Source organism: Camelus dromedarius, chromosome X (assembly GCF_036321535.1).
Source record: "Camelus dromedarius isolate mCamDro1 chromosome X, mCamDro1.pat, whole genome shotgun sequence".
Taxonomy (NCBI): domain Eukaryota; kingdom Metazoa; phylum Chordata; class Mammalia; order Artiodactyla; family Camelidae; genus Camelus; species Camelus dromedarius.
In genome coordinates, this window is record NC_087472.1 from 114077444 (window position 1) to 114103266 (window position 25823).

Here is a 25823-nt window from a genome sequence, read left to right on the forward strand (position 1 = left end):
CGGATTTGTCAGGGTGTCCTTCCCAGGGACCCTGACTCATGCGTGATGCTTGCAGGAGAATGAGGAGCAGCCCCGGGAACCCTCGTGAGACCTGGCGCCCGGCACCCTCGGCTTTCTCTGGGAGAAGGAAGGGCTCCTCTCCTGCGACTTGCCCCAGACATTTAAGGTACTTAGAATTCACAAAATGCACTTAGAATTTCTCCGTGTGTCTTGGCGGGCCAGCTCTACCGGGGTGGGTAAAGCTCACATTCTTGGACGTTCCCACCAGAACTACCCTATTTTAACAAGGACCCAGCATGTGAGTGTCCTCTAAGAGGGGCATGACGTGTGACCCCAAACTGGCGGGCTGAAAACAGCATGAATCCATCCATCCTCCCCGAGTCCTGGGGACCAGGCATTTGAGGTCAAGGTGTCCCAGGGCCACACTCCTTCCTGTGGATAAAAGGGCAGATTTGTACACTTTTTAATCTTTTTTTTTTAGCATTTGGGATTTTTCAGTTCTCTTTAGTTTGGTCAGAACTGCTATGAATTCATTTCATTTTTCTTTTTTTGCTCAACACTCATTCTTTGAAAGCTTATCAAATTGAGTGCTAACAAAATTTTTTTTTTAATTATCAGGTCTATATGACGTTTTACCTAAAATGCTACTGGTTACATAGGACCCACTCAGTGCATGTGCCCTCCTTTCTGTCCAGGTTGCAGGAAAACTGTAGCATTTAAAGAATGACCATAAAACCGTCTTTGCTGAAAAAAACTTCAAAGGCCATTTGATCCCTGGGTCTTCATCTGGAACCCTCTCCCTGGAAACACTTTGCTTTTAATGAAGGGAAAAGCAGGGGCACTTGGCCCTGTGTCTGAGTCCCACAAGGAAGGGGGTGCAGGGGTGTTGGGGTTCACAAGAAGGAAACGTTTCTGAGACAACCCTGGGGCGTGCAGAGCTCCAGTGACAGAATGTGTCTGCTGGGGCTGCCCTGCCGGGACGCACCAGCCACCTTCACACGGTATGAAAGGAAGTCTCATCCAGCAAGAGATGAAACCAAATGCCGCAAAGGAAAGCAGTCAGGAATAAAGCAGAGCAAATGAGCGGAAGGTAGGGGGAACGAGACAGAATTCTTCTGTGGCCTCAGGACATGCCCATCAGAAAAGAGCCCCACAACATACTTGTTTGAACCCCCCCCCACTCACTACTTTGAGAGGAAACCACTTGAAGTCAAACATACGCACCTCACGGCTATTTTGGAGTCTGTTTTCTCCTGAGAGACAAAGACAAAAAATACATAGAAAACAAGGAAAGACAAAGTTTGATCATTGGTGGCAGATACAGACGTGATCCGTCCGACCTCTAGCTGCACAGGACATACGTGTACTTGGAGCTTCGGGCCAGCCCAGGACCAGTGAGACTGACCACACAGGACACTTGGTCCAGGGCATTCTCACTTCTCACGCTCAAGGTGTGCACTCAACACTCCCACCCTGGCTCTGGCAACAGGCAGGTGTGACACAGAGCCATGCATGCAGGGAGTACCTGCATTTCTGAGCAGCTCCAGGCGGCGCTGAAGCTGCGGCCCTGCCACAAGCTTTGAGCTGGTGGCCCCAGAGGGGACCTGGGCTCAGGTGGGCCAAGCAAGGGCTGCCCTTCCTCCCACTCCCCTGGATAACACACAGGCAAGCCACGTCAGCTTCTCGGGTCCCTCTGCCCTCTTCCCCTACCGGGTCCTCCGGAATCTCCCTCTCCACGTGCACCCTGTCCACCATCACCCTCTACGCCCCCAACTCCCCCGTCTTCCCAAAGGCAGATGCAGCGGGAGAGCTTCCAACCCTGCAATCAGCAGACCCTGCCTCCATTTACGGGCAGGCTGAGCACATCCCCGACCCCACTGGGACCCACAGAGCTCTCTGTATCCACCCACCCCCACCCCAGAGTGGGATCCTGTACAGACTGAAGGCATTCTGTTTGTGTCCCAGCATTTACTGCTGCCTGCTTGGCAGACATACAGGCTCTGCCTCAGGCCTCACCGTGGAGCCTGGGGTATAAAGCCGTCTTGTGCAGGCACTCAGAAAGACCATTCCCCCCCCCAAAACCACATAGATGAATGGCTGCTGGCTTAAAGACCCAGAGTGAAAAGCACATTTGTTCTTTGACAGGATGTCTGTGTACGATAAACTCAAACAGAGACGTGTATTAATATTTACTTCTCTCCAGAAGTGACAGCCTGGCAGACACAAGTATCAGCCTCCCAGTTAATAGAATTCCTGTGATACGGTCCTCCTGTGACCCAGGACACTCGAATTTTTGTCTTCAGAAGTGAAACACGAGGACAGAGAATGTCACCTGCTGTATCAGTAAACAAAGGATGTTGAGGCCATCAGGCCCTCAGGCACTACAGCTGCCCCAGACTGTGCCCCCTGAGGGGCGCTCAGGATGGAGAAAAACAGGACACTGGCCCCAGATGGTTAAGGTGCACACGAAAGGAATGATTTCAGTGAGCCCAGACTCTTGCATCTTCCCATAGGGAGAAAAGCGCTAAATTCATTAAATTAAGATATAATTAAGATTTCTTTAATTAAGAAACCTTTAATTAAGTAATCTATCAATGTTCCAACTACCCGCTCTTTGTTGCAAAAACTCCTACACATCCTGGTTCCTCCCCTACCTCTTTGGAGCCGTCCCTCAGAGCTTATCCTGGGCTTCGGTGCTCAGCAAGTCTTCCCAGTAAAACATAATTCTCAACTTTTGGATTGTGGATTTTTTTTCCCAGTCGACAAACACAAACGAAGTTTGAAAATATACACACAAAATAAAACCACAGTTTAAAACTTACTTAGTGACTCTGGCTATATTTATTTATACTGCTGAGAAGTAGGAGACCGCCATCCCCTATGAACTTGAAATTACCTTCTAAAACGGAGCAAACCCAAGTGAAAACTTTTAAAATAAAGTTATGTTAAGGGAAAAAAAAGTCCTACCCCCCCAAAAAAATCAAGAGACAAAGGAAAGACGTGCACTTGTGCTATGCAGATGATCTAGCGACCCTGTCAAAAGGGTAAACTGAAATACACCAGTCATTGGGCCAAAGGTCATCTAAGTAATTAATTCCACTTCCATCAAAATAGATTTATTGATTATTTTTGCAATTACAAAATCGGTTCATTCTCACCCTAAAAGGCGAGCTGTTTAAAGCAGCTGGAAGCCCCCAACCCCATCATTATAACCAATAAACAAAATTAAGGTAAACGCGACCCCTGCGGTCTGAAGTTGTCCATTATTATCTAAAAACTGCATTCCTCCCCTGCCCCCGCCTCGAGCTCGCTCCCGCGCTCCACGGGCACTAACTGCGCATGCTCCCCCACTGTACACCCCTTCCCCAACCAAGCCTCCCGCTCGCTCCCGGCGGGTACGCACTGCGCATGCCCCACCCACCGGCCAACTCCCCCCACCTCCCTGGCGAGCTCGCACCGCGCATGCTCGCGCTTACGCGGCCCTGAGGGCTCCCCGCTGGCGGGGCTTGCGCCCCTAAAAAGCCTGAAAGCTGAAAGGCCTCGGGTGGGGCGCCCGCCAGCCCCGCCCCCGTCCGCATCACAGCTCCTGAGCGACCCCCGGCCCACCCAAGCGCCCCGGCACAGCGCCGACAGGAGTCGTGGGCGCTGACGGGCGGCGCTGTGATGACGACACTCGTCGCCATGACGCACGACGCAGGCGACCTTCTTTGGGAGCGCAGGCGGCGCGCCCGTTTTGAAGCTGCCCTGAGCTGGGCGGGCCCCGCCGCGGTCCGGCCGCTCGCCTCAGCCAGGCCCCGCGAGTCCGCGCAGCCTCTGGTCGGGGCGACACCTCACCTCCGACTCAGGACCCCAGCCCGCGACCCCCTCAGGGCCGGGCGCCGCCTCCTCTTCCTCGGAACCCGGACCCGCGACCCCCGCCGGCCGCTGCCTCCTGTCCGGACCCATAATCCCCGCTGGGCCGGGTCCCCTACTTGGTCGGGCCCCGCCTCCTCCTCCCGCCCCGAGCCCCTGACACGCTGGGGCTCGTTCCCTAGGGCGGCGGGCCGTAGCTGCCCTGGGGAGGTCCGTTCAGGCCGGACGTCGGTCCCGGCTCCAGGCAGGTGCGCAGGAGGAAGGGATTCCCCCCGGGAAGGAGGGCCCGCGCCCCGGAGATGCCGCCCGGCAAAGTGCTGCAGCCCGTCTTGAAGATGAAGGTTGACGAGCTGTTCCTGTGCTGGCTGAGCGAGTCCAGCACGCAGGCGATGCTCCAGGACTGCCTGCAAAGGATCAAGATGCCCGGGAGGCCGGAGAGGGGCGGGGGAGACGCGGGGCAGCCGGGGCCCCCGCTCGCAGCCCCAGCCCCCGCCTGCAAGCCGCGCGGGTTCGATGGCCTGGGGGTGCCCAGCCCAGCTCCCGCGTCCACTGCGCTCCCCCTGGGAGCCACCTCTAGTGCCCGGAGTGGGCCACCTGTTCGAGGGCCTCGTAGATCCGCAGGGACAAGAGTAGTAAGTTACTCTTCCTTCTGCTAACGCCTGCAAAGGTATCTTGGGTGGCGTAACCACGTGTGGCTTGGGGGTGGCAGAGGCTGGTGGAGGAATGTCAGGCGTGAAAGCGCTTGCACGTCTAGTCTGTTCCCCACCAAACCTCCCCCAGGAAAGTCCTGCACAATGAAAAATGTTGTCTTTGACAGGGTCCCAAGTTGGTCATGCTTCTGAAGTTTGTGTCTAGTCGGTTTTAGTTATCCCCGTGGCCGTTTCTTCCACCCAGTTTAGCTACTGAACCTAGAGGTTTTATCCCTGTGTGTCTTGTTTTAGCACTAATTTATCTACAATAAGGGAAGTTGGATAGCAGTGTATTTTTATGTATTTCTTTGTTACTATTTTAATGGAGGTACTGGAGATTGAACCTAGGACCTTGTGCATGCTAAGCCTGTGCTCCACTATTGAGCTATATACCTCCCTACTGACAGTAGTGTGCTGAAAAAAAAAAAGGAAAGGTGCTTTCTGACAGTCAATACTGTGTCTTTTTAAAGTAATAAAGCATCTCCAGGTGTTAAACAGAAAAAATGCATGGTTGGTACACGTTGTATCTCTAGAACACACCCAAGCCTGAAGTGCTATGACTTTTCCACTGGGACGTGTTGATGAGGTTTAAAGCTTCCCAGCTAGAGCCGGCACCCATCCCCACCACAGCACTAGGCACGTCATGAAGAAGTGTGTCTTCCATCACAGAGTCTGCTGGCTTCCCAGCCACAGTGGACCAGCCACTGTGGTAGAGGGAGTGGTGGATGTCAGTCCAAAGGGAACTCCCCTGGCTCTAAGTGATCGGTGGCTTTCTGACCTGTCCTACTGGATCCTAGGACATTTTCCCAAAAGTGCGTCTTCAAGGAGAGGGAGGCAGACCTGGAGGCAGCTTGGGAGGCCGTCCAGAAATACCCAGAAGGAGGGTTATCTGGACCTGCAGAAACATATGGCTCCCCACCCATCCCTGAGTCTGCCCCCTGCACTTTCCCACTGATCTGCAGGACCCCAGTGTTGTAGAAATCCGTAGACCTCTCTGAGTGCAGAAGTAGAGATGTCGGAGAGAGGCAGAGAGGAATTGTTTTTAACCCTTGATGTTTAAAAAGTCCGCTTTGTTGAGGGTTTCTTTACACACTATGAGCAGTGCCTGTAGGTGTGTGGGACTTCTGTCACACTAGTGTATGAACACACTCAGCACCAGGTCACTTCTGGAGCCCTGTGCCCCTCAGCCCCAGGTGACCACTTGGACTTCCAGGGCCTATGTTTGAGATGCTCTGTAGTGGTGTGCAGTGGTCCCTAGTTCCTTCTCCCTGCTGAGTGGGATCCCAGTGACGGATGGACCACTGTCTGATTGTCAGGTCACTGAGTGCCGTTTGGGACGTTTCTGCTCCACGAAGGAAGGTGCTGGGAGCTTGGTGTGCACAGGTGTCTGCATCTCTTGGATGAATGACCTGGGAGTGGAATTGTTGGGTTTGTACACTGTGTGTTTCACTTGAAAATCATAGAAACTAGAAAGCCTCAAAAGCCCCCCAGTCTAAGGGGGCTGTCACCTCCCAGTCCGGCAGCATGCCCGCGGGTCTCCTCGCCAGCGCCTCCCCAGCACCGGGTGTGCTTAGACTTTTCATTCCAGCTGTCCCGCCGGCCGTGTTGTGGGTCATGGTTTTATCTGCACCTCCCTGTTTTCTGCTGACAGCAAGCATCTTTTCACGACTTACCGCTGCTGTGAGCTCTGCCCACTCCTTCTGCCCTTTTAAAAATCAGGGGTCCGTGTATTACTGAATTGTATGGGCTCCTTCCGCAAAGTCTAATGCAGCCCCCTTGTGAGACCCCTGTTTTGCACGTCCTTTTCATGTCTGCAGCCCGCTTTGTTACTCATTTAAGGTGTCTTTTGAAAGTAAAAGCTGTTATTTTCGATTCTTTCCATTTTCTCTTTGTAAGGTTCTTATTGTCCTGTCTATGAAACATGTGTCTCTCTCAGGGTCTCAAAGCTTTTCTGCCGTTTTCCTTCTAAAAGCTTACTGGTTTTCGCTTTTACATTTAGACTTCTGATCCATTTCACGTAAGCTGTTGTGTGTGGTATAAGATGCCCGGGTGCCCCAGCAGGTCTGAAATCTCTCCCTTTTCTCGTTGAGTTGCGTGGTCGAAGGTCAGCTGGCCATGTGTGTCTGTGTATGTTTGCTCATCTTGAACCCCCTGACCTGTGGTTGTCCTCTGACCCTCCGGCACTTTGTAGATTAACGTATGTAGATTAACATATGGTGTACGGCCAACTCTCCTTTTCAGAGGGCTCCAGCCGTTCTGACGTTTGCATTCATGCATCACATTGAGAATCAGCTTGTCAACTGGAAAAGTCCCTTAGAGTTTTGATTGGGATTGCCTTGACTCTGTAGGTCAATTGGGCATAGTTAATCACTTAAAAAGGTGGAGTTTTCCAACCCATAAGGGCTGATGTCTTTCTGTTTACTTAAGTCTCTTGTCAGTTCTCTGAGCACCGTGGTGTACGTCCAAGTCTCTCACATCGTTGGTTAAATTTATTATGCATCTATTTAGATCTCTGATTCTTTGCAGCCATTTTTGGTAGTCTTAGGGGGTATCCAGCTAACCCTTCATTTCGTCAGGACATGAGACCATGTTCTGGAACGCTAGAGGTGGGCTCCTTGGAGACACACTCTCGTATGTGACCACGGGTATGTACACGTGCAAGTACCTACACACACACACTCATTTACTTTGACAGTTCTGTGATGTTTGAGGTGGACGTGTTGCAGACAGAAAGGACCTGGAAACACTCAGATCAGAAGCTTGGGATTCCGAGAGCATTTCTGGTGGGAGCCTGGAGTTTGCCCAGTGACTATGTCTCCACAGTGGGGCTGTGCTTGGCTACCTTCAGTTCTGTTGATATTTCAGCAAAGAACACTTTCTGGTTTTTGTAGCTGGCATTGACCAGAATCTCTGCAGGAAGGAGGGAAACTTTTCAGAACTTTTTATCACCATTCAAGGGTTTGCCTTGTTGAAATGGCTGGAAGAATCTCTCTTCCTAATGAGTGGAACTAGGAGGTTTCTTGGGAGAACGTGGTCCTGTCCTCTCACCCTCCCGCACAGGGAGGGCCCCACCCGTGTTCACAGATCCTGCACTCACCGCAGCCTGGGCGTGCTCGTGGGGGCGCCTCAGCCCAGCCTGCATCTACCCGGACTGGCTCTGGCTGCTGCCTGGGCTGCCCCTCCGGCACCCAATTGGCCCCAGAGTGGGCTGCGTCGGGAGCCTTAGGGGCCTGGGACACAGATCCGCCACAGCCACTGCCCAGGGACAGGGGAGCTGCCAGCCCCACTCTGGGCCTCACCCCCTGGTCTGCAGTTCCCCAGAGTTCCCCATAGTGGCCTGTGGGCCCTACCAGGTACCAGCTTCCCCCAGCCTGGTCCAGGCTCCTTGGCCAACGGGCTGACATGAGGCTCAGTCACTGGATGGTTACTGAGGGCTGAGGGGTCACATCTAGCAGAATGCAGTCCTGGGAGCACTGCTTCAGATGTCGTGTTTCATGAGCCCTGGTTCAGTCCTGGTTTATTCCTGCTTCGGTCCTGGTTTAGTCCTATTCAGGAGTCCTGGGTCAGTCCTGGTTTAGTCCTAGTTCAGTCCTGGTTCATGAGATGCTAGAGGTAAAGTCAGGGAGAACCTGCAGGGGCTCCCTTGAGCTGGCTCTCTATCCCTACAGTCCCACCAAGGCTGAGGGCGTCCCTCATGTTGCCCCACATTGGATGGCGACCTCACAACGGAGCCTGGAGGGAGAGGCGGAATCAGGGCTCTCCCCACCCCAGAGGAATCACCTGCAGATGCCAGTGGTGTGAGCCTGCAGGTGGAGGTCTTGGTGACAGTGACTCAAATCCCACTGCTTTCAGGAAACAAGGGTTTAATGAGTGTTTAGAGAAAAGCTATGGTCTCCCCACCTCCACCTGCTCTGTAACGTTTATTGCCCCGGATCTTCCCAGGAACTCAACACAGTGCTGTGCAAGGTGGTAGAGGGGAGGTGTTTCAGGTCAGAGCCAGACTAAGGGGGCTTTCAGAGCCTTGAAGGTCACTTTGGGAGCAGATCCACAGCAGAGAGAGCTGTAGGGAGTCTGTGTTGGTGTTGTGAACTCATCACCTGCTCGGCACAGTTGGTGACATCCTCCAGGCCACCCCTTGGCCAGGTCAGTGCTATCCCAGGATCTGCATCAGGGTCAGGCATGGTCCGTCCAGGCACGGCTCAGAGGAGCATTCCCCAGCGCTTCCCCAGCGAGTGGCTGCCTGGCCCCCGTGGCTCTGCCTGCTTCTCAAGACAGTGTCTGCAGCCTGGCCCGTGGCTCAGGCATCTGGACATGAGAGCCTGGACTGGCCAAGGGGAGATTAACCTAGTAATGTGTCTGCATGTGCTGAGTGCCCGCTGGTGGTCAGAGCTTCCCTGACGGCTGTGCTGCTGAGAGAGTGGTCGCTGCAGTGGGACCGGGTGCTCCCTGTCTGCACAGGCGCCTCAAGCGGTCAGTCCTGTGGAGGGCCACCTGCCTGCCTGTCCCATGCCTGCCCTACCCCATAGCCTGTGGCCTGGGCACATCTCCTCCGCCTGTTTCCTCACCCCTGCCCTCCTCCTGGGCTGTCCTGAGGGTGTGCCCTTGGTCTTGGGGGAAAACATCAGAGGTTACTCAGAGCAGGGCCTGGGGTCTCAATCCCTGTCTCTCTCAAGAATTACCTTTGGGAGTGGGAGGGGCTGTTGATCTTTTCCTAGTTTATTTAGAAGTGGAGAAATGGGTAAAACTTTTCTTTTTTCTATTTGGATTTAATTTCTGGTTTGTAGCAAGATTTTAATCTACAGGTTTGGTGTGTTGGGGTATCTCGGTGTCCCCTCACACCTTCCGCTTGGCAGTTGTACATGTCCCGGCATCACTACAGAACTTAAACAGGAACAGAGGAGTAGGGAGCTGGCTTAAAAAGGCAGGATCTGTGTGACCTGGAGGCCTGTGTCGGGCACTGACCAGCTGTGTGTGTCCCTTGCTGCCCCACCTGCTGCATGCTGGTGTCTCACACTCAGTGGAGCATCCCCGAGCTTTTCTGTAAACACTCACTGGGCTCAGAGCGAGAGGTCCGCCCAGCTCCCATGTCTGGCGGGCAGCGGGACCAGGTTGGTGGGCTGGTCCTCCAGGGTCTCTCATCCCCAGTCCACCAGGCCATGTGTTCCTGGCTTAAGCACCTCCAGTCTGTGCCTCACTGGACCTGTGGTCACTCTGCTGGCCAGTTGGCCAGGGCTAGTCACAGGTCCAAGCCCAGGTCTGGGACAGGACACAGAATCCGCCTCCATCTGGGGTTGGGACACAGGCTCCACCTCCCTCTGCCGGGGGGGGGGGGGGCAAGGCTCCGCCTCTATCTGGAGTTGGGGCACAGGCTCCGCCTCCATCTGTGGGGGGGGCCAAGGCTCCGCCTCTATCTGGAGTTGGGGCACAGGCTCCACCTTCATCTGGGGGGGTTGGGGTACAGGCTCCGCCTCCATGGGGGGGTTGGGTACAGGCCCTGCCTTGTCCTGGGAGGAGCTGCAGAGCAGGGCCAGCCACAGAGAACCTGGCTGGTTTTCAGGCTACAGGAAGGGCCCTCTTCCCCACGGTGGGCAGGGAAAGAGGGAGCTGGACTGAACGGCAGGTATGGCCTGTCCTGGCAGAGACGCAGCGCAGATCTACAGGGCTGCGCCTGTATTTGGAAGTCTCCCAGACAAATGATGCCCCAGTGCTGATGTGGGCCCTGTCTGGCGCCCTGGGGTCAGAAGTCTGTCCTGGACCTGATCCCTGCCTGGGACGTGGAGCTGGGAGGGCCTTCCTGCGTGTGGCGTCTTGGGGTGGACATGGCAGATCTTAGGCCCCGTGGTCTCACACCACCCGCGGCGGCACTGTGGTTGCCTTGTGGTGCATACACTGCCCTGTCGTTTGTCTGGAGAGCAGGAGGGGTCACCAGCCGACCTCCGAATCCTTGAGGATGGTCCAGGAGTGGGGAGAAGGGCAGAATAGGGGGAAAAGCTGGGAAAGAGGCGGAGGGGACAGGAGAGAGGGTGACTCCTGAATGGGAGTGTGGAGGGGTGCTGGGGGCGCTGAGCTTGGAGAGGCGCGCAGGTGATGGAGTGGAGAGAGGGAGCTGCCCGAGGTCCCCGGTGGTCCCTGCTGGGCCACGCGGGGAAGGGCAGGATACACAGGCAGTAAGAGCACGGTGAAGGGAGGGTGGCTGAGGAGCCGGCCAGGCCCAGGGGACTCGAGGGCAGCGAGTCAGCACTGTGTGACTCTGTAATGGTGGACACACGTCACTGTGTGTTTGCCCAAACCACACTGTGGCCAGCAGATGCACGTGGAAGGAAACCTCGAATTCCGTTCACAACAACCTACCAGTGTGGTTGATATGGGCTCAGGGTTGTTACAGAGGCAGTACCCAGTGCACACTGGGTGCAGGGTGCTCACAGCAGGGGACCTTGGGCCAGGGGTGGGGAGCATGCGCAGCTCTGCTTTCTGCCCAGTGTCTCTGTGAAACCAAAAGTGCTGGGAAAAAAAATCCATTAGAGAGACAGGAAGAGGGTGGATCGGTGAGGTGCCTCTTCACCACCCGGGTCATCTTCTTGGGGGCTGGGGGAAGGGAGGGACGGGGAAGGAGAGCGCTGGCCTGGGAGGCGTCCCTGGGGTCCTGCGGTTTCGGGGGTGAGGGACGCAGGTCAGACCTAGAAGGTGTTGGGGGATACCCTCCAGGTGTGGGACCTGGCTCCGGCTGTGGGTCCCCTGCTTTCACTGCTCACGCTGCCTTAGGATCTGTCCGTCATCCGCGTCTCTATAAGATATTCTACCCCAGCCACGCCGTCTGCATGTCATCGCACCCGCCACAGGCGTGGATGGTGGCCTGGAAGCTATAAAACCCGTCCCGCCACCCTGTTTGAGGAAAGAGTGCGGGAGCCCTTGCAGTTTAAGTGTGCGCTTAAATTCCGAAGTGCGGGTGCTGCCCCCAGCTCCTCTGTCCCGGCCGTTCTCCGGAGGGAACCGGCACCGCGGGGCAGCCCGCGAGCTCGGTAACAGGCTCCTTTCGGTCCTGGACAGGCTCCCCTGTGTGGAGAGAAGTCCCCTCCCTCCCAGGAATAGCAGGCGGCTCCCACGTCTTCCGTCGTGCGACCAGTTTCCGCGCTGTCCCAGTCCTGCTAAGCGCAGGAGGGTCTGGGAGCGCAGAGTCGCCCCCCGCCCGCGGGACACTTGGGGAGTCTCGGCTGCGTCCCTCCTGCCCGGCGCGGCCGCCGGGAGGGGCAGGCGGGCCGCACCGTCCCCCGGCGCGGCCATGTGCCCTCCTCAGCCTGTGGAATGCGCGCGGCCTGGGCCCGGCCCCCAGAGCGCCCGGCCGGCGACGCATGGAGCGCGCTGAGCCCGGCCGCCCGGACTGCCCCGACCCCGCCGTCCCCGGCCAGCCCCAGCCCCGAGAGCGCGCCCGGCCCGGGCCCCGGCGGCCCATGCGAACCGACATGCGGCTGCGGGACCTGTCCCTGCGCCAGGACCCCGACTTGCGGCAGGAGCTGGCCTCGCTGGCCCGCGGCTGCGACTTCGTGCTGCCGTCCCGCTTCAAGAAGAGGCTCAAAGCCTTCCAGCAGGTTCAGGTGTGGCGGGGCGTTCGCATGCCGGGTGGGAATGGAGGGGCCGCGGTGCTCTCGGGGTGCCTCCGCCTGCGCGGTGCCTGACTGTCGCGGATCAGGTCCCATCCCTTGGGTAGAGCCGGCTGTCTGGGGCGGCCTGGGAGATTTGTCAGGGAGAGAGCTCTTTGAAGGGAGGCACCCACATCTCTCCTGCAGTTTCCTGCCCAACACCGCGGCGCGCTGGGAATGACCGGGGTGTGCAGGGCTCTGGAGCGAGGCGGGGAGAGCAACCTCAGAAGGTGGTGACACAGGGACTCGGCCCTCCCGGGGAGCCTACCCATGGCTGCTGGAACGTGCGGCACCTGTGTGCAAGGCCCCAGTGCTGGAGCGCAGAGCGGCGTCTGCTCCCAGCATGTGTTGTCCCAAGGGCTTCACTGGATAGTCCCTCCGTGGAGAGCCCTGCCTGCCGGCTCCAGTAGCTCTGGGGCTTGTGAACATGCCGGTGCGTCTGGGCGCTCACGGAGTCATCCCGGTCCTTGGGCTGCACCCTGTCGGTGCTTTATAATTTAGTGCGAGGACACCGTGTAATTTAAAAGCCAGGGCCACCCTGGACCTTTCTGTAACTGGAGGTTCTGCTGTTTTACAGATATTTGGCACGTTAATCACTTGTATTTTCTCCCAAGCGAGGACTTAAGGTCATGTCGTGGCCTCAAAAAAAAAATCACGTCGAGTCAAACCAGGCTGCTTGGGGTGGGGAAAAATGAACTGCTTTCTGCTGATGATTTAATTGGACTTTTCTCTAGGATCATGTCTCACATTTTGCACAGCTTCTCAGTTTTGTTTTTTTTTTTTTTTTTTTTGTCTGATCTCTGTCTTCCAACTTGGGAAATTTTGTCCACGCATGGGTATTGCTTTTACATTTGTCCGTTGTTTTGAAGGAAAGTCTATTTAAAATCTGAACGTGAGACTTTCAAAGCAGAACCAGCCGAGGAACCATCTTGTTTCACACAGTAGGGAAACGAGTGTCTGCTGGTTACTGTCTGTCGGACGTGGTGCATCCGAGGTGCAAGGGGACGTTCCCTCCCCTCAGCAGCGGTTGTGACTTGTGGGGCAGGGTCTCCTGGCTCCCGGCAGACCCATCATGTCTGGGCTGTTCTAGGGTGACTGTTCTTACAGAATCACTTTATGGGAAACATGTCTCATGAATGCCTTTAAGAGGAAGAAGTTTCAAGTTACAGAAAATATGCTCCAGCAGTTCCCCAGGAATGCAGCATGTGCTGTGCAGAGTGGGGGCTCCTCAGGTGCAGAGGCTGAACCAGACAGCCTTCCTTGTGGGGGGGGCAGGTACTGAGGGGGAGCGTTTCCTGGCTTCCTTCTCCCCTGGATGTTTGCGTGTGACCTCGGGACATAGCCTTGGGTGGTCGGTGGGAGTCATACAGGGTGTGGGGCGGGGGGAGATAGGGGCGGGGGTGGGAGGACATGGAGGGGTATGCGGGGGGCAAGGGGAGATGTAGGGTAGGGGATGGTGGGGCGGTGCTTCACAGGTGACAGCCACACTGGACTCGGGTCTGTAGGGTGGCAGTGCCATGCGTGTGGAGCTGTCCTACTCCCGCAGCCCCGTGTCTGCCCACCTGCCCCACCTGTGGACGCTTGGGCCCTGCGCTAGCTGAGCAGCACTGAGACCCCCAGATCGTCCACTGCAGTGTCCCCTAGACCTTGTCTCAGGCCCATGGTGTCCCAGAACAGCTGTGCTGCCCGCCCCGACCCTCCGTCCCCCGGGGCCTGAATTGCCTGTTCTCTGCACACCAGGCCTGGGCTCCCCACTCCTCACACTGCCGTGTGCCCTGGTCCCATCCAGCTCCCTGCACAGTCCTTCAGGTGGACGACCAGACCCCACCGAGCACTGAGACCCCAGTGCAGCCATCCCCCAGGTGACAGTCCTGGACGTTGAGCTGACCTCTCCTCTTGTGGAGACAGCCTGGCCTCCGGGCCCTGGCCATCTTGGACACCAGGCGGGGCCACAGCACTGCCAGGGTGGGCCCTGAGTCCTCCCTGGACCCACGATCCCGGGACCCAGCACGCGGATGTGGCTCCTTCCCTCCGTGGTGCGTGACACATGGTGGCAGCGCCCTGTCCCCAACTCCAGCCCTGCCTCCCAGCTTCATGGAGACCACACCGACCTCTAGCTGTGGGTACAGACCCAGCTAACCTCTCAGGCCAGGTGGATGTCCAGCCCCCACCTCGGCCCCACTCGGCTTGGCCCCTCGTGGGTCTGCAGGGTGCCCTGTTCTCCCCCCACCCCCCCGAACCCAGATGCCCCTGGAAAGCTCCCATGGCCTGTGTCGGCCCCTCAACACTGGTCCCTGTCCTGTGGTGATGAGAGGACATTGGGACAAACCCCCGGCCAGGCCTGCCTTTCTCATCATTGTTTTGGAGCCTGTCATGAACTTGGACCGTGTGTCTCTCAGTGCTACCCCACTGTTTGCAAGTCGAGGTGGTGACCTGCCGCCGTGAGGGAGGGGTCCCAGAGCCTGAGAAGAAACTACCATGCCTACAGGGTCCGGGTCCTGGCCTACTCCTCCACGGGCCCCTGCCGGCTCCCAGCCCCCACCAGGGGTGGGCTGGGGTGGGGTCCGCCTGCTCCGCTGCCTTGCCTGGCCTGCTCCTCCCATCCCGCCCCCTGTGCTCTGGCTCCGGCTTGCCCTGCACGTCCACTTCTGTCAGAGTTGGAGCCCAGGTCATTCCCAGCACCCCTCTGGGGCCCCTCACCGCGTCCTGCCCGGCTGAGGTGGTGTTTAGAGGAGGTGTCACAGTGCACCTGCCTGGCTGGCTTTCTTGGGCAGAGAACCCACCCCGAGGGCGCTGGCCTCTGCACAGAGAGACGGCGTTGCCTTCAGGCGGGTGTGGACGGTTCAGCCCCGCGTGTGTTCTGGCAGGCACGGGCCAGCTGGGGTGGCTGGAATTGTGATGAGTCAGGGAGCACTGGTCCGCGTGCCCGCGACAGAAATAGCTCTCTGTGAGCAGGCTGCCATCACCCGCGTGCCCGGGACAGCCTCTTGGGGGGCATCAGGCACGTGGGGGAGCCCAGCTGCACGGCTCTGGGAGCCAGGTGCCCCCCCTCCAGGGTTGGCTCTTCCACCTAAGAGGCCTCGGCCCTTTTGAGAATTCTGTCTCCACTCCCTCCTCTTTCTCTCTCTCCCTCTCTCTCATGCGCGTGCACACTCACAGTTGTGCTATCTCCATCTTCACCATGGACTTGCTGCCTGACCACAGGCGCTCAGGGAACCATCCCGGGGATCCCTTCGGGCTCTGCCGAGGCCTGTGTGCTGGCCGGGGAGGTGGCCGGCTCCCAGCCATGCCCTGTGTGTTGGAAGAGAATGCGCGTCCTGCAGCTGTGCTGGCCGCGCTCTATTTCTGCCCTGGAGATTAGGCCTGGGAGTCTAGTGCGTCCGCACTGGGCTGTTTTGTTTCCCCGTTGTCCAGTGGGTCCGTCACGGGTGCCTTGGGCGCGGAGCCCGGCCTGCCTCTGCCGTGTTGCTGTCTGTCCCCAGCGCCTTTGCTCTGTCTGTGCTGAGGTGCTGCTCAGCCCGGGGCTGGTGCAGCTCCCAGGAGGGACCTGGGGCAGGGGCCGCCTCTCCAGCACGCCCAGACCTCAGCCCGCCTTGTGGATGTAAACACCACACCAGCCTCCTTTCCACAGCTGTCTGCTGCTGCGCCTTTTTCCATTTGTTACCAGGGTTACCCTCTGTCCTTACACCTTGCGTGTGTCTTTTTAAGTGAATGTTATTTTCTGTTTTCCGTCTGATCTCTGTGTTCTAACTGGAACATTTAGTCCCCTTACATTTACTGTGATTATTAGCCTGTCAGACTTTTCTTTCATGATCGTATTTTTGTGCTTCTGTCTGAGCTCTCCCTTGTCCCCTTTCATCTTTTCCTCTTCTGGTTTGGAGGACTGTACCCTCCACACTCACTTCCCACTTGCCTTACAAATGGCAACTGCTTCATTTTTCTAGGTGCAGAGATAATCAGTATCTTTATCCTCCAACTGAAAACCCTCCAACACTTCAGCGCCCTCACCCTTTCACTTTGTGCTGTTGTTGTCCTGAGGGAGTCTCTGAAGAGAAGCGAAGTGGCATCCTCCTCACTGATGCACCTGGCGGGTGAGCGTGGGCTCACCCGGACGCCCCACTTCCCTTGCCCTTCGTTCCATCTTGAACTTCAGACCTTCGTCTGGGAGCCCTCTGCTTCCGTCTGACACACGTTCCTCATCATGTCCTCAGGCGGCTGTTTGCTCACAGCACGCTCACTTCTGTTTCTGTTTTGTTCTGGTTGTTAAAATGTGTCTGTGTTAGTCTCGCTTGTCAGATACCTCCCCGGCGGGCGCAGCCCTAGGTTGGGTCTGTCCTCCACTTCTGGCCGGTGCTTTCTGTTGAGCCTTGGCTGCAGGGCTGATTGTTTTCTCCTTTGCAGATCATCCCCCGTTCAGTTTTGCTTCTTGTACTTGGGCTGTTTCTGAGCACCTGCTGGCTGTCTTTGGCTTCTCCAGTTTCACTGTCCTGTGTCCAGGTGTGGGTTTCTTTCCGTAACCCTGCTCGGGGCTCCCCAGTCTGTGGAGGGTGTCTGGCTGTCCAGGCTGCAGCCTGACCACGTCTCTCAGTCTCATTTCCGCCTTCAGTTACCACACCTCTCCTGAGCCGTGCCTGGTCTGCTCTGTAACCCAGCAGACAAGTGTCTCTCTGCTCACCCATCCCTCATTTCTGGAAGGTGTGTTTGGGTCTGTCTGTGTTCTGCTCACCCTGTGTTCTCAAGCCTGTCTTACTCCTGGAAGCATACGAGGCGCCTTGGGTTCGGGTCCTGACACGTGAGTCCGGAGGCTCTGCGGGTTCCATCCTGCTCCCTTGTTTCTGACGACTCCCCCGTAGTGCCTTGTGTCCACACGTGTTCGGTGGTTTTTGATTGTGAGCCACTCATCTTTTGGGAGTGCCAGGAGTTTTCTGAGTCCTCAGATGAGGACGGGGCTCCCCTGACGGGCAGCGATCTCGCTGTTTCCAGGGCTGCCGCTGGGACAGCTCTGCGTTTGTGGCTGGAGGGGTGGGGACCACCCCGGTGACGTAGGTTTGGTTTCCCGGCTTGGCTGGGCACCCGCAGTGGCTGTGAGTTCTGGGCGGGGGGGGGGGGCACCCACCCGCCAGCTTACTGACGCGGGGCCAGGTGCGAGGCCAACTGTTCTCCTCTTGCTCCCGGAGTCAGGAACGGGGATGTATTTCCAGTTTATTCTTCGCCCGGAAGGTGTGGCCCTCCAGGATCCCCACTCCAGGCAGCCTCCTGTGCGGGTTGAGGGGCCACTCTGCTGTCACCCCAGAGGGTCCTGTCTCTCCGCTCTCCCTGAGTGACTGGTGCTGCCTCGTCCTGACAGCAGAGGCAAACATGCATGTGGCTGGGCAGCTCAGTGTGTGTGTGTGTGCGCGCGCACGCGCATGTGTACACGCGTACCACCCCGCACCTGGAGTTGCCTGCGGTGACGTCAGGTTCTGCCCACATTTGGGTCGGCCAGGCTCTGCGCCCCCCAGGTCAGACCCCCTCTGTCCACCGTACGTCAGGAGGGGAGGCTGCTCCCCGTCCCCAGGTCCTCACTGAGTGTGTCCCCGTTCTGTGTCTCAGGTCCAGACTAAGGAGCAGCCCCCGCCGCCTGCCCCCAGCCAGAGTGTGCCCGCCTTCTACTTCCCCCGCGGCCGCCCGCAGGACTCGGTGAACGTGGACGCCGTCATTGCCAAGATCGAGAGGACCTTTGCCCAGTTCCCACATGAGAGGGCCACCTTGGACGACATGGGCAGAGTGGCCAAGGTGGGTGTCTTCGCGGTCATGGTCATGCATGGGGTGGCCCCTCTGAGTCCCGCTGGCTGGGGTTCTTCAGCGTCTGAAGCACAGCGAGGGTTTTGTGCTCACTTCTGTCCTAAATGTTGACAAATAGGGGTGCGTCCACATGGTGTCTGCCTGGGTTTAGTGAGTGTTACCCTCGCCACCTGTTAGGAAGCCGTTTCCCCAGAGGGAGGGTCTCTTCCCTCTGAGGTGCTGCTGTTCTGGTGGATGAACGGGGACCCCCAGTCCGTCCGTCCATCTGTCAGTCCCGAGGGCGCAGCGGGCTGAGACTTAGCCTGAATATTCCCATCATGCTGTGTGCATCTTTGTTTAGGAATGTGGTTTTTCTTTCAGGAGTGTTTCAGGAGGATCCATGTGGGCGCAGGAGGACCTGGCAGGGCATTCCTGTTTCTGTGTGCTGCCTGTGCTGGGAGCACGCCCAGGTCCCCCCAGGGGTGTGTGTGCTCCGTACAGCTGCTCCAGGGTCCCCTGTGGTGGGGCTGCGGGGACAGAGCAGACTCACCATCCCTCCACGAGGGGCTGTGGGTGGCCGAGCTTTGAGGTTCCCGCACCCCTCCTAGCTTGCGGTGACCCTGGTCGCTGTGCCTGCGCATCTCCGGGTGTCCCGTTCCCACGCCCCGATCCCCTGGGCCCCGCTGCTTTGCAAAGCGCTTCTGGATTCGGCGACATTGGGTCTCCTGCCGTGGATTGCTCAGGCCTCTCCTTTCCCCTCCCTCCCCTCCCTTCCTGTCTCTTCCCCTCCTCCCCACCTCCGTCCCCTCCCACAGAGTTTTGTTCACGTCTAGGGTGCTAACCCTTTGTGTGTCACGTGCGCTCTGAAGCCCTTGGTCTGTCTCGTGCACTCTGAAATGTTCTCCTGTCCCTGTGCTGAGTAACTTCACGTGCTCCCTTGTGCTTCCAGATTTCAGGGGTTGCCCTCTTCCTTCTCCTGACAGCTTCCTTGAAATGAGCTTCCCGCGCACACAGCTCGCCCGTGGAGAACGTGCAGCCCAGGGGTGGTCAGTGCGTCACACAGCTGTGTGGCCCTCACAGTCAGCTCTGGTCGCCCCAAGGGCACCTAGTAGCCTCCGGCTGCCACCCCGTCCCCTTCTGCTTCAGCCCTTGGAACCACGACCCCGCTCTGTGTCCATGGACGTGCCCGGGCCGGTGCCCGTGCTGAGCTTTTCCTGTGACTGGACTCACACCACGTGTGGTTCTGTGTCCATGTTTCTCACCAAGCATCCCGTGCTCCAGGTCCCTCTGTGCTGGACCTGGAGCCTCACACCTCCTCCTGCTCTGACACTTGATTATCCACTTGTCCCTCCACAGACCCTTGGTGGTCTGCCCGCTGTCCGTGGTGCTAAGTGTGCGGTGAACATGCACGGACCGCAGCTTTGTGTGGATGCAGGTGCTTGTGTTTCTCTTCGGCGACACCCACAGCGGGGCTGCTGGGCCCAACGGCACTTTCCCAGGGTTCACAAGCCTGTTCCACAGAGCAGCTGCCCCACTTGATGGCCCCCAGCACTGGGCGAGGGCTCCAGTGTGTCACACCTCCCTCCCTCCCCAGCACTGGTGCCTGAATTGACCGAACTGTCCCACCCTAGTGGGCATGGAGTGGCACCGCCCTGTGGTTCTGGTCTGCGTTTCCTTGACAACTAATGTTGAGCCTCTGCTGGTGTGCTTATTGGCCATTTCTGTGTCTTTGGAAAAATGTCTCTTCAGATCCTTGGACTACTTTTTCAACTGGGTGGTCATTTTATTGTGAATTGTAAGAGCTGTTTATTTATTTTAGACACAATCCCTTACCAGATCTACGGCATGCAAATATTTTCTCCCATTCTCTGGGTTGCTTTTTCACTTTTTTAATACTGTCTCTTTTTTTCTCTAATTGAAGTATAGTCGATTTACAACATTCTGTTAGTTTCTGATATCATCACAGTGATTCAGTTTTTTATATATATATTCCCTTTACAGTTCTTTTTCAATATAGGTTATTACAGGATATTGAATATAGTTCCCTGTGCTGTACCTTATTGTTTATCTACTTTATATATAGTAGTGTGTATCTGCAAATCCCAAACTCCCAATTTATCCCTCCCCACCCTCTTTCCCCTTTTGTAACTATAGTTTGTTTTCTGTCTATGACTCCCTGTTATGTAAATAAGTTAATTTGTGTCTTTTTTTTAGATTTCACATATAAGTGATATCCCATAATAGTAGTCTTTCTCTGTATGACTTACTTCACTTACAATGATGATCTCCTGGTCCATTCATGTTGCTGCAAATGGCAGTATTTCATTCTTTTTTATGACTGAGTAGTATTCCATTGTATAACTATACCACATCTTCTTTATCCAGTTGTCTGTCGATGGACAGATTTAGGTTGCTTCCATGTCTTGGCTATTGTAAACAGTGCTTCTGTGAACATTGGGGTGCCTTTATGTTTTTGAATTAGAGTTCCCTCTGGATATATGCCCAAAAGTGGGATTGCTGGATCATATGATAAGTCTATTTTTAGTTTTTTCGAGGAATCTCCATACTGTTTTTCAGTGGCTGCACCAAACTACATTCCCACCAACAGTTTGGGCGTGTTCCCTTTTCTCCACACGCTCTCCAGCATTTATCATCTGTGGACTTTTGAATGATGGCCATTCTGCTTGGTGATACTTCATTGTAGTTTTGATTTACATTTCTTTTATAATTAGCAATATTGAGCATTTTTTCATGTGACTATTGGCCATTTGTATGTCTTCATTGAGAATTGCTTGTTTAGGTCTTCTGCCCATTTTTGGATTGAGTTGTTTGTTTTTTTTTTTTATTATTAAGTTGTATGAGCTATTTGTATAGTCTGGAAATTAAGCCCTTGTCAGTCATATCATTTGTAAACATTTTCTACCATTCTGTAGGTTGTCTTTTTGTTTTGTTTACAGTTTCCTTTGCTGTGCAAAAGTTTGTAAGTTTAATTAGGTCCCATTTGTTATTTTTGTTTTTATTTCCATTTCCTGGGTAGACAGCCCTAGGAAAACACTGCTAAGATTTATGTCAGAAAATGTTTTCTTCTAAGATGTTTATAATGTCTTGTCTTACGTTTAAATCCTTAAGCCATTTTGAGTGTATTTTTGTGTATGGTGTGAGGGAGTGTTCTACCTTCATTGATTTACATGCGGCTGTCCAGCTTTCTTAGTACCACTTGTCAAAGAGACCATCTTTTCTTCATTGTATGTACTTGCCTCCTTCATTGAAGATTAATTTACCTTAAGTCTGTGGGTTTATTTCTGGGCTCTCTATTCTGTTCCATTGATCCGTATGTCTGCTTTGGTTCCAATATCATGCTGTTTTGATTACTGTAGCTTTGTAGTGTTATCTGAAGTCTGGGAGGGTTATTCCTCCAGCTTCGTTCTTTTTCTTCAGTATTATTTTGGCAATTCTGGGTCTTTTGTGAGTCCATGTAAATTTTAGGATTATTTGTTCTGGGCCTGTTAAAAAAATGTCTTGGGTAATTTGATAGAGATTGCATTAAATCTGTAGATTGCTTTGCATAGTATGGCTGTTTTAACAGAATGAACTCTTCCAATCCAGGAGCATGGGCTATTTTTCCATTTCTTTAAATCATCTTTAATTTCCTTAATCAATGTTTTGTAGTTCTCAGCATATAAGTCTTCCACCTCCTTGGTAAGGTTTATTCCTATTTTTTATGTGATTTTAAAAGGGATTTTTTTTTTTATTTTGCTTTTCTGATATTTCATTGCTAGTGTAAAGATATGCAACTATTTCTGTATGTTAATCTTGTGACCTGCTACCTTGCTGAATGAGTTTATCAGCTCTAGTAGCTTTTTGTGTGGAGTCTTTAGGGTTTTCTATATATAGTATTATGTCATCTACATATAATGATAATTTTCCTCTTCTCTTCCAATTTGGATCCCTTCTATTTCTTTTTCTTGCCTGATTGCTGTAGCTAGGACTTCCAAGACTATGTTGAATCGAAGTGCTGAGAGTGGGCCTTCTTTTCTTGTTCCCGATCTTAGTGGGAAGGTTTTCAGTTTTTCACCATTGAGTACTATGCTGGCTGTAGGTTTGTCATAAATAGCTTTTATTATTTTGAGATGTGTTCCCTCTATACCCACTTTGGTAACAGTTTTAATCATAAATGGCTGTTGAAGTTTATCAAATGCTTTTTCTGCATCTATTGACATGATAATGGGTTTTTGTCCTTTCTTTTGAGGATGTGGTATATTACACTGATTGATTTGCGTATGTGAACCATCCTGTGTTCTTGTCAAGAATCCAGCTTGATCATGGTGTTTGATCTTTTTTACGTGCTGTTGGATTCTGTTTGCTAATATTTTGTTGAGAATTTTTTATTGATAGTATCCTTTGATGCAAAAAAAAGTTTATTAATTTTTTAAATATATAATTGACAAAAGACATTACATTAGTTTCAGTCTTGTTGATAATTTTTTGGATTTGACATCAAAAGCAAAGGCAACAGAAGCAAAAATAAGTGGGACTACATCCAAGTGGCTTCTGCAACAGCAAAGGAAGCCATCGACAGAGTGAAAATGAAAAGGCAACCTACCACATGGGAGGAAATATTTGCAAATTGTATGTCTCATACGGAGTTTAAATGTTTTTAATTTTATTGAAACTGTTTTATCTGTCTCTTTGTTTGTTGCCTGTGTTTTGGTGTCATACGCAAGCAATCATTCCCTAATTCTAGGTCGTGAAGATTTACTCTTGTTTTTTTCCCTAAAGATTTTATAGTTTTCAACTCTTACATCTTAGTAATCTTTTGATCTATTTGGAGTTAATTGTTGTGTATAGTGACAGAGGGGTTCGATTCCCTTCTTTTGTGTATGGGATTCCAGCTGTCCCAGCGTCATTTTTGAAGAGCATGTTCTTTCCCCATCGAGCGGTCTGGATGCCCTTCCTTCTTGAAAATCAGCAGACTAAATGTGAGGGAGTCCTCGTGGACTCTAAGTCAGGCCCCCGATCCGTGTTTCTGTCCTTATGCCAGCACACAGTGTTTTGATTACTGTTGCTTCGTGGTAAGCAGGCTTCTGAACACTCTGAAACAGGGAAGTGTGAGTCCTCTGACGTTGTTCTTTTCCAAGTTTGTACGGGGTCTCTTGCAATTCCATGTGAATTTTAGGGTCAGCTTGTCAGGTTTTTGATTTTTACAAAGAAGGCAGCTGACATTCTGATAGCATTGCCTTGAATCTGTAGATCAGTCTGGGGAATATTTGCCATCTTAATAGTAAGTCTTCTGATCCATACGCCAGGGATGTTTTTCCATTTACTTAGATCTTTAATTTCTTTCAAAAGTGTCTTGTAATTTTCAAGTGCAAATTTTGCACTTCTTTTGTTAAATGTGTTCCAAACTATTTTATTCTTTTTGGTGCTTTTATAGATGGAATTATTTCCTGAATTTTATCTTTGGATTGTTCATTGCAAGCGTATAAAATACAATTGATTTCTGTGTACTGATCTTGTATCCTGCAATCCTTCTGAGCTCATTCATTCATCCGAACAGTTTTTATTTTAGTGTATTCAGGGGCCTTTGTGTATACACGATCATGTCACCTGTGAGTAGAAGTAGTTTTACCTCTTCCTTCCCAGTGTGGATGCCTCTTATTTCTTTGTCTTGCCTAATTGCTCTGGGTAGAGCCTCGAGTACAGTGTTGGACAGAAGTGGTAAGAGTGGAGGGTCTTGTCTTGTTCCTGATCTTATAGGAAAAGCACCTCGTCTTTGACCACTAAGTGTGATGTTGGTTCTGAGGTTTCCATACGTATCCTTTCTTTATTGGTTGAAGATGCTCCTTTCCATTCCAGGTTTTTATACAGAATGGCTATTGGTTTAGTCAGGTGCTTTTTCTGCATCTGTTGAAATGATCCTGTGGTTTTTGTTTTTTCATTCTCTCGGTATGGTGTATTTCATGAGCTGATTTATCCAGTGTTAAACCAGCCTCGCGTTCCTGGAACAAATCCCACTTGGTCACGGTGTATAATCCTTTTCATGTGTTGCCTGAATCTGTTTGCTATTTTGTTGGTTTTTGCATCTGTGTTCATAAGAGATGACGGTGGCACTCCCGTGATTCCTTTGTCTGACTTTGGCTTTAGGGCATTACTGCTCTATGAAGACGAATTGGGAAATGTTCCCTTCTATTAGGAATTATCTTTTTGAAGTATTTTTTAAAGTTTGTGAGTATTTTTTTATTACATAATTCTTACGTTAAACCTAGAAAACCAGATATATTCAGCTGAGTCCAGATTCTGCCTCTGTCTGTTCAACCGTGTTCTCCTCCTCCTCCCTGTAAGTAACCGTTTCCGTAGCTTTGGTTAACCTTTTATCGTTGTTTTACTTTCTAATATGACCAAATACACATGAGTATGTGTATGTGCACACATTTAGTTTCTTCTCTTTCTTAGATGTAGAACACAGCACACTAATCTACACCCAGGTATTTTATCAGTACACCTCGGAGATGAGTCCATGTCGGCACAGGTGACCCTCACTTTGCACTGTTGGGTAGAACCGTGGGAAGAATTACTAGTGTTCTGTAACCTTTGAAAAGTTTGTCTTGAACCTTAGAAACTCCTTACAGTTGGTTATAAATGTTCAGGGAAATGGAGAACATAGTAGGAGTAATATTTAGTACACTAAAATTTAAAACATTAGAAGCACTAATGTTTAAAGTGGGTTTTTTGTGGGGAGGGTATAGCGCAGTGGTAGAGTGTGTCTTAGCATGCACGAGGTCCTGGGTTCAATCCCTAGTACCTCCATTAAAATAAATAAATAAATAAACCTAATTACCTCCCCCATTTAAAAAAAAAAAGGCTTTAAAAAATAAATAAAGTGGGTTTTTTTTTAGGGGGGTTGTTTTTGGTAGAAAAGTTTAAGGTCGTCAGAATAGAGCTTGTCTCCCTGGTGTTGCGTAACTCATGCCCCAGAGGCGAGCTGGTGGCCGTGCTGCCTTCTCAGTCCTGGTCCGCTTCCAGCACCTTCGCCTTTGCGCTTTCTTTGCTGTGAACCATCTCTGAGAGGTCCCTTCAGATGAAGGTTTCGCCACGTCGCGGCCTCATCTGCGTCCACTGTTGGCCGTGCGAGGTCCTCGGGCTGCACCTGCAGCAGCGGCGGCCCTCCTATCGTGGCCACAGCGTAGCGTCTCCGTCTACAGGCCGCTCACGACGGGCAGGTCAGTACAGAGTCCCTGCTTGTCTCCTGGTTCTTGTCCAATTTGTGATTCAAGGGTGACTAAATGGGTTATCTTCTTTACCATTTTACCCCTCATTGTTTGCCCTGAGACAGTTTGACGAAGAGGATTATCTGTGTCTTTAACTCCACCAAACCAACTGCCTCACTTCTGTGGAAACACATGCTTTCCTCTTGGACTGTTACTATCCTTCAACATTATTACTTTCTTTAGGATTTTAGTTTCTGGAGTCCATTTTGGTCATTTATATTTTTTCTAAAACAATTTTTTGCATGACTATAAATTTATTACTGTAGGGCTTTTTCCTTATCTTGTTGTATGACTTTTTGAAATCTTTATCAAATGTGCACATGTGACCTTTTTCTTTGTAGGGTTATTTATTTCTGCTCCCTTTTAACTAGTCATGCTAGACAGCAGCTTAGACTGATTTTTTCAGATAAGCATCTGCCAGCTCCTAGAGTAGTTTTTGTTTATCCCCGTCAGGAGATCTCGGCTCTTACCTTCGTTACTTTCTTGCACTTTCTCCTGTTGTTTTTTGTAGCTCTTGAATTGAACAATCCATGCTTTCCTTCAGTCAGCTTTACTGGGGTAAAACTGACACAGAGCAGACTCCCTAGTTGCAAACATGCAGTGTGACGCACTCG

General features: G+C 52.8%; 1 protein-coding gene across 3 annotated transcripts in view; it reads left to right on the forward strand.

Annotated features, from left to right (window-relative positions):
* The first annotated feature begins 3725 nt into the window (after positions 1-3725).
* LOC105103741 (serine/threonine-protein phosphatase 2A regulatory subunit B'' subunit beta) overlaps positions 3726-25823 on the forward strand; it is a 42354-nt gene continuing 20256 nt past the window's right edge. Inside the window, exons 1-2 of one of the 3 annotated variants that reach the window (XM_031446056.2) lie at positions 3726-4484; positions 17771-17953. In XM_031446056.2, the coding sequence (XP_031301916.1) occupies positions 4152-4484; positions 17771-17953 (516 nt within the window). In that variant the 5' untranslated portion in view covers positions 3726-4151. Of the gene's footprint in view, positions 4485-11829; positions 12134-17770; positions 17954-25823 lie in introns of those variants that run through there. The other 2 variants (XM_031446058.2, XM_064482655.1) reach the window with 2 other exon arrangements.